The 7500-nt window shown below is 41.2% G+C and overlaps 1 protein-coding gene across 2 annotated transcripts in view; it reads left to right on the forward strand.

Moving 5' to 3' along the window:
- LOC133633655 (uncharacterized) overlaps positions 1-7500 on the forward strand; it is a 16346-nt gene that overhangs the window by 6866 nt on the left and 1980 nt on the right. Inside the window, exons 2-3 of one of the 2 annotated variants that reach the window (XM_062026240.1) lie at positions 4843-5169; positions 6639-6815. In XM_062026240.1, coding sequence (XP_061882224.1) covers positions 4843-5169; positions 6639-6800 — 489 coding nt within the window. In that variant the 3' untranslated portion in view covers positions 6801-6815. Of the gene's footprint in view, positions 1-4842; positions 5170-6638 lie in introns of both variants that reach the window. The other variant, XM_062026238.1, reaches the window with a different exon arrangement.

Consider the following 7500-nt stretch of genomic DNA (forward strand, 5'->3'; position numbering starts at 1 on the left):
GAGTACTAGCCCTGACACTGTACATGTGACTATGAGTATAAAAAGAATACTAGCCCTGACACTGTACATGTGACTATGAGTCTAAAAAGAATACTAGCCCTGACACTGTACATGTGACTATGAGTCTAAAAAGAATACTAGCCCTGACACTGTACATGTGACTATGAGTCTAAAAAGAGTACTAGCCCTGACACTGTACATGTGACTATGAGTATAAAAAGAATACTTGCCCTGACACTGTACATGTGACTATGAGTATAAAAAGAATACTAGCCCTGACACTGTACATGTGACTACGAGTATAAAAAGAGTACTAGCCCTGACACTGTACATGTGACTACGAGTATAATTCCTTCCTTCGTTCCTTCCTTCCTTCGTTCCTTCCTTCCTTCGTTCGTTCCTTGGTTCATTCGTTCCTTGGTTCGTTCCTTGGTTCCTTCCTTGGTTCGTTCCTTGGTTCCTTCCTTCGTTCCTTCGTTCCTTCCTTCCTTCCTTCCTTCCTTCGTTCCTTCCTTCCTTCGTTTGTTCGTTCCATCCTTCCTTCGTTCCTTGGTTCGTTCTTTGGTTCGTTCCTTGGTTCGTTCCTAGGTTCGTTCCTTAGTTCGTTCCTTGGTTCCTTCCTTGGTTCCTTCCTTGGTTCCTTCCTTCCTTCCTTACTTCGTTCCTTCCTTCCTTCTTTTGTTCGTTCCATCCTTCCTTCGTTCCTTGGTTCGTTCTTTGGTTCGTTCCTTGGTTCGTTCCTAGGTTCGTTCGTTCGTTCGTTCGTTCGTTCGTTCGTTCGTTCGTTCGTTCGTTCCTTGGTTCGTTCCTAGGTTCGTTCGTTCGTTCGTTCGTTCGTTCGTTCGTTCCTTGGTTCGTTCCTAGGTTCGTTCGTTCATTCGTTCGTTCCTTGGTTCGTTCCTTGGTTTGTTCCTTGGTTCGTTCCTTTGTTCGTTCCTTGGTTCGTTCTTTGGTTCGTTCCTTGGTTCGTTCCTAGGTTCGTTCGTTCGTTCGTTCGTTCGTTCGTTCGTTCGTTCGTTCCTTGGTTCGTTCCTAGGTTCGTTCCTTAGTTCGTTCCTTGGTTCCTTCCTTGGTTCCTTCCTTCGTTCCTTCCTTCCTTCCTTCCTTCGTTCCTTCCTTCCTTCTTTTGTTCGTTCCATCCTTCCTTCGTTCCTTGGTTCGTTCTTTGGTTCGTTCCTTGGTTCGTTCCTAGGTTCGTTCGTTCGTTCGTTCGTTCGTTCGTTCGTTCGTTCGTTCGTTCCTTGGTTCGTTCCTAGGTTCGTTCGTTCGTTCGTTCGTTCGTTCGTTCGTTCCTTGGTTCGTTCCTAGGTTCGTTCGTTCATTCGTTCGTTCCTTGGTTCGTTCCTTGGTTTGTTCCTTGGTTCGTTCCTTTGTTCGTTCCTTGGTTCGTTCCTTGGTTCCTTCCTTGGTTCGTTCTTTGGTTCGTTCCTTCCTTCGTTCCTTTCTTCCTTCCTTCCTTCGTTCCTTTCTTCCTTCCTTCCTTCCTTCCTTCCTTCCTTCGTTCCTTCCTTCCTTCGTTCCTTCCTTCCTTCGTTCGTTCCTTGGTTCATTCGTTCCTTGGTTCGTTCCTTGGTTCCTTCCTTGGTTCGTTCCTTGGTTCCTTCCTTCGTTCCTTCGTTCCTTCCTTCCTTCCTTCCTTCCTTCGTTCCTTCCTTCCTTCGTTTGTTCGTTCCATCCTTCCTTCGTTCCTTGGTTCGTTCTTTGGTTCGTTCCTTGGTTCGTTCCTAGGTTCGTTCCTTAGTTCGTTCCTTGGTTCCTTCCTTGGTTCCTTCCTTGGTTCCTTCCTTCCTTCCTTACTTCGTTCCTTCCTTCCTTCTTTTGTTCGTTCCATCCTTCCTTCGTTCCTTGGTTCGTTCTTTGGTTCGTTCCTTGGTTCGTTCCTAGGTTCGTTCGTTCGTTCGTTCGTTCGTTCGTTCGTTCGTTCGTTCGTTCGTTCGTTCGTTCGTTCGTTCGTTCCTTGGTTCGTTCCTAGGTTCGTTCCTTAGTTCGTTCCTTGGTTCCTTCCTTGGTTCCTTCCTTCGTTCCTTCCTTCCTTCCTTCCTTCGTTCCTTCCTTCCTTCTTTTGTTCGTTCCATCCTTCCTTCGTTCCTTGGTTCGTTCTTTGGTTCGTTCCTTGGTTCGTTCCTAGGTTCGTTCGTTCGTTCGTTCGTTCGTTCGTTCGTTCGTTCGTTCGTTCGTTCCTTGGTTCGTTCCTAGGTTCGTTCGTTCGTTCGTTCGTTCGTTCGTTCGTTCGTTCCTTGGTTCGTTCCTAGGTTCGTTCGTTCGTTCGTTCGTTCCTTGGTTCGTTCCTTGGTTCGTTCCTTGGTTCGTTCCTTCGTTCGTTCCTTCCTTCGTTCCTTTGTTCCTTCCTTCGTTCGTTCCTTCTTTCGTTCGTTCCTTCCTTCCTTCCTTCCTTCCTTCCTTCCTTCCTTCGTTCCTTCGTTCGTTCCTTCGTTCGTTCCTTCGTTCGTTCCTTCAAACTAACTAGCTAACTAACTAACTAACTAACCAACTAACCAACTAACTAACTAACTAACTAACTAACTAACTAACTAACTAACTAACTAACTAACTAACCCGGCCCCTGAGTCAATAAGTTTGGGGACGCCTGATATAGATCATATACATACATACTATGCAGTAATGAGTGACTACATTCTGTGTATGTACTCTCATCTAAATCAATGATTATATCACAGAATGGATGCATATAACTGGTTAAACATGTGTGTGAACATTTGAGTGGGATCCGGCCCCCTGCTGTAGTGGAAAAGTTGGGGCCCCCGATCTAGAATATTTATGGCGAGCGTCTACGTTATTAACTCTGCTTTTACCTTGTCTTGCTGTTGAAGACATGCTAGTTGATGTCATACATTTATAATAATAACAATAGTGGATAAAACATGACATGTGACTAGCGCCTTGCATGGCAGCTCCCGCCATCAGTGTGTGAATGTGTGTGTGAATGGGTGAATGTGGAAATAGTGTCAAAGCGCTTTGAGTACCTTGAAGGTAGAAAAGCGCTATACAAGTATAACCCATTTATCATTTATCATTTATGAGTCTAAAAAGAATACTAGCCCTGACACTGTACACGTGACTATGAGTATAAAAAGAATACTAGCCCTGACACTGTACACGTGACTATGAGTATAAAAAGAATACTAGCCCTGACACTGTACATGTGACTATGAGTATAAAAAGAGTACTAGCCCTGACACTGTACATGTGACTATGAGTATAAAAAGAATACTAGCCCTGACACTGTACATGTGACTATGAGTCTAAAAAGAATACTAGCCCTGACACTGTACATGTGACTATGAGTCTAAAAAGAATACTAGCCCTGACACTGTACATGTGACTATGAGTCTAAAAAGAGTACTAGCCCTGACACTGTACATGTGACTATGAGTATAAAAAGAATACTTGCCCTGACACTGTACATGTGACTATGAGTATAAAAAGAATACTAGCCCTGACACTGTACATGTGACTACGAGTATAAAAAGAGTACTAGCCCTGACACTGTACATGTGACTACGAGTATAAAAAGAATACTAGCCCTGACACTGTACATGTGACTATGAGTATAAAAAGAATACTAGCCCTGACACTGTACATGTGACTATGAGTATAAAAAGAATACTAGCCCTGACACTGTACATGTGACTATGAGTATAAAAAGAGTACTAGCCCTGACACTGTACATGTGACTATGAGTATAAAAAGAGTACTAGCCCTGACACTGTACATGTGACTATGAGTATAAAAAGAATACTAGCCCTGACACTGTACATGTGACTATGAGTATAAAAAGAATACTAGCGCTGACACTGTACATGTGACTATGAGTATAAAAAGAATACTAGCCCTGACACTGTACATGTGACTATGAGTATAAAAAGAATACTAGCCCTGACACTGTACATGTGACTATGAGTATGAAAAGAATACTAGCGCTGACACTGTACATGTGACTATGAGTATAAAAAGAATACTAGCCCTGACACTGTACATGTGACTATGAGTATAAAAAGAATACTAGCCCTGACACTGTACATGTGACTATGAGTATAAAAAGAGTACTAGCCCTGACACTGTACATGTGACTATGAGTATAAAAAGAATACTAGCCCTGACACTGTACATGTGACTATGAGTATAAAAAGAATACTAGCGCTGACACTGTACATGTGACTATGAGTATAAAAAGAATACTAGCCCTGACACTGTACATGTGACTATGAGTATAAAAAGAATACTAGCGCTGACACTGTACATGTGACTATGAGTATAAAAAGAATACTAGCCCTGACACTGTACATGTGACTATGAGTATAAAAAGAATACTAGCCCTGACACTGTACATGTGACTATGAGTATAAAAAGAATACTAGCGCTGACACTGTACATGTGACTATGAGTATAAAAAGAATACTAGCCCTGACACTGTACATGTGACTATGAGTATAAAAAGAATACTAGCCCTGACACTGTACATGTGACTATGAGTATAAAAAGAGTACTAGCCCTGACACTGTACATGTGACTATGAGTATAAAAAGAATACTAGCCCTGACACTGTACATGTGACTATGAGTATAAAAAGAATACTAGCCCTGACACTGTACATGTGACTATGAGTATAAAAAGAGTACTAGCCCTGACACTGTACACGTGACTATGAGTATAAAAAGAATACTAGCCCTGACACTGTACATGTGACTATGAGTATAAAAAGAATACTAGCCCTGACACTGTACATGTGACTATGAGTATAAAAAGAATACTAGCGCTGACACTGTACATGTGACTATGAGTATAAAAAGAATACTAAACATGATTTGTCCCCCGCTGAAGAGTAAGAGGGAGAACCTCCCTGCCGATGTGGGCGGGGCAGACCCCCGCCTGGTGTCGGTCCCGCCCCCGTCCTCCCAGCTGGACTCCCGGGACCAGCTGTGGCGCCTCCACGTGGCCCTGCTGCAGTGCCGCAGCCTGATGGAGAGCGCCATCGCTAAGGAGGACGAGGAGCTGGGCGCGGGCCAGGACCAGGACCAGGGCCAGTACGCCAGCCTGAGGTCCACGGTGAAGGAGAGGCTCAAGCTCCTCGCCTTCTGCGTCTCAGAACTGCTCGGTGCCGGGGACGGCCCGGCCGTGCCCACACCCGCCTCCGGTGACAGCTTGGAGGTGAGCTGCTGCATGGCCTCTGAGCTGGTGAAAGTATGTCAATCATGTCTCACCTGGATAGTAGAAGGTTGTGCACGTAAACCCACACCTTGGTCAACTTTATGTCTCACCTGGATAGTAGAAGGTTGTGCAGGTAAACCCACACGTTGGTCAACTTTGACATCCAACTTAGACCCAAAGATGTGGACAATGACAAGAAATGCGGCAATTTTTTTACAATAATAATAATTCTTCATCTAAACAGCAAGATATAAACATCCCATCAGTCTTTATCCCAGTGAGAGCAGACCTTGTACAGTAAGTGATTGTTTTATGATGTTTTTATATCTTGTGTAGCACTTAGCAACACTGCTACATGATGCTTAGTGATTCACTAAAGCTGCTGCTGTTCAGCATAAAACTTGGAGGTCATCCTCCTTATATTCAGCCTCAAAAATAGAAGTTTCTGGATCATCATTTGTCCCAAAGTAGTCTTTGTTGTCTCTCTTGAAGTCTGTCATGATTAGTAGTCTTCTTGTTGTTGTTGTTGTTGTTGAAGGGGAAGTGAACGTTGTGATGTGTCTGTAAAAATACGCTGCCAAAATACGTAAAATTACATGTTATTTTGAATGTTACTAGATACTACATATATACTTACATCATGTATATATTACATGTTATTATGAATGTTACTACATGACATATATACTTACATCATGTATATATAACATGTTATTATGAATGTTACTAGATACTACATATATACTTACATCATGTATATATTACATGTTATTATGAATGTTACTACATGACATATATACTTACATCATGTATATATTACATGTTATTATGAATGTTACTACATGACATATATACTTACATCATGTATATATAACATGTTATTATGAATGTTACTAGATACTACATATATACTTACATCATGTATATATTACATGTTATGAATGTTACTACATGACATATATACTTACATCATGTATATATTACATGTTATTATGAATGTTACTACATGACATATATACTTACATCATGTATATATTACATGTTATTATGAATGTTACTACATGACATATATACTTACATCATGTATATATTACATGTTATTATGAATGTTACTAGATACTACATATATGTACATAATGTGTATATTACATGTTATTATGAATGTTACTACACGACATATATACATATACGTTTTATGTAATGTTTATGATAAATATAAACAAAAAAATGCAATTATAGCCAATATTTCAGATCAATTCCCAACAATAAGGTGATATTTGTGTACATTTAAATGATTTGGATTCAGGTCTTATCTTGAAGGTGACACTCGTGATGGTTTCCTTCAAAACAACTTGAACATTATTGTCCAGATGACGTGAAGAAGTGGGCGTGAGGATGATGAACACCTGTGGCGGGTGGTGTGGCGGGTGGTGTGGCGGGTGGTGACGCGGTGTCTTCTCCCCCCTCAGCGAGCGGACGGCAGTCTTTTCGAGCTGAAGCTGTTGGTGCTGCGCATCTTCCAGGAGGTGGACTACTGGGCCAAGACTGCGGTGGCCATCTTGCAGACTCTGTCCAAGGAGCCGGCCAGGAACACCCGCCTGAGGAGGAGCATCCGCAGCACCCGGAGATGAAGTGCAGGTGCAAGGGTGAGGGCACAGGGTACTACGCACGTTCCTCGCTCCTGTTTCCGACACGTTCCATTCGCTTCGTTTTGGACTGCAAGGATGCATTTGTCAGTGTATTTGTCACCAGCGATACTAAAACATGGATTATTGCAAAGGTGTCCAAAGTCTGCCCGGCGGCCATTTTTAAACAACCCTGCAAAATTCATTAAATACTATTACAAGAAAAACCACATAAAATTGGAATTAAAGAGCAAATGGCAGGAGAAAAAGTTTCAATGTTGACTAATAACAGAAAGCTGCCATGCAGGCTGTTGTTTTCTTTAAAACTGTAATAATAATAATAATAATAATAATGAATCAATGTTATGAATTATTGACCTATTCAAGGCTCCAATTACTTCACATAAAAAAATCCTCCTTGCAAGAATTTTTGGGAAAAATATTGTTTTATTTGTGTGTTTTTCATTAAAAAAAAGAAAAGGACATAAAACGAACATAAAGAAATGCTAAAAACCTAAAATCCACAAATAGATCTGAAGTTGATGTAGACATTTGGGCGATGAAAGTAAAACAAATAATGTAATTTGAACACTTTTGTGACTCCTTTTGGGTCCCCGAGAATTTTGGTGGATTTTTTATTTATTTATTTATTTATTTTACTGTCATTGCTGAAAAAATTATAAAACTGTAATAATAATAATAATAA

The sequence above is a fragment of the Entelurus aequoreus genome, linkage group LG18 (assembly GCF_033978785.1).
Source record: "Entelurus aequoreus isolate RoL-2023_Sb linkage group LG18, RoL_Eaeq_v1.1, whole genome shotgun sequence".
In the NCBI taxonomy this organism is placed as follows: domain Eukaryota; kingdom Metazoa; phylum Chordata; class Actinopteri; order Syngnathiformes; family Syngnathidae; genus Entelurus; species Entelurus aequoreus.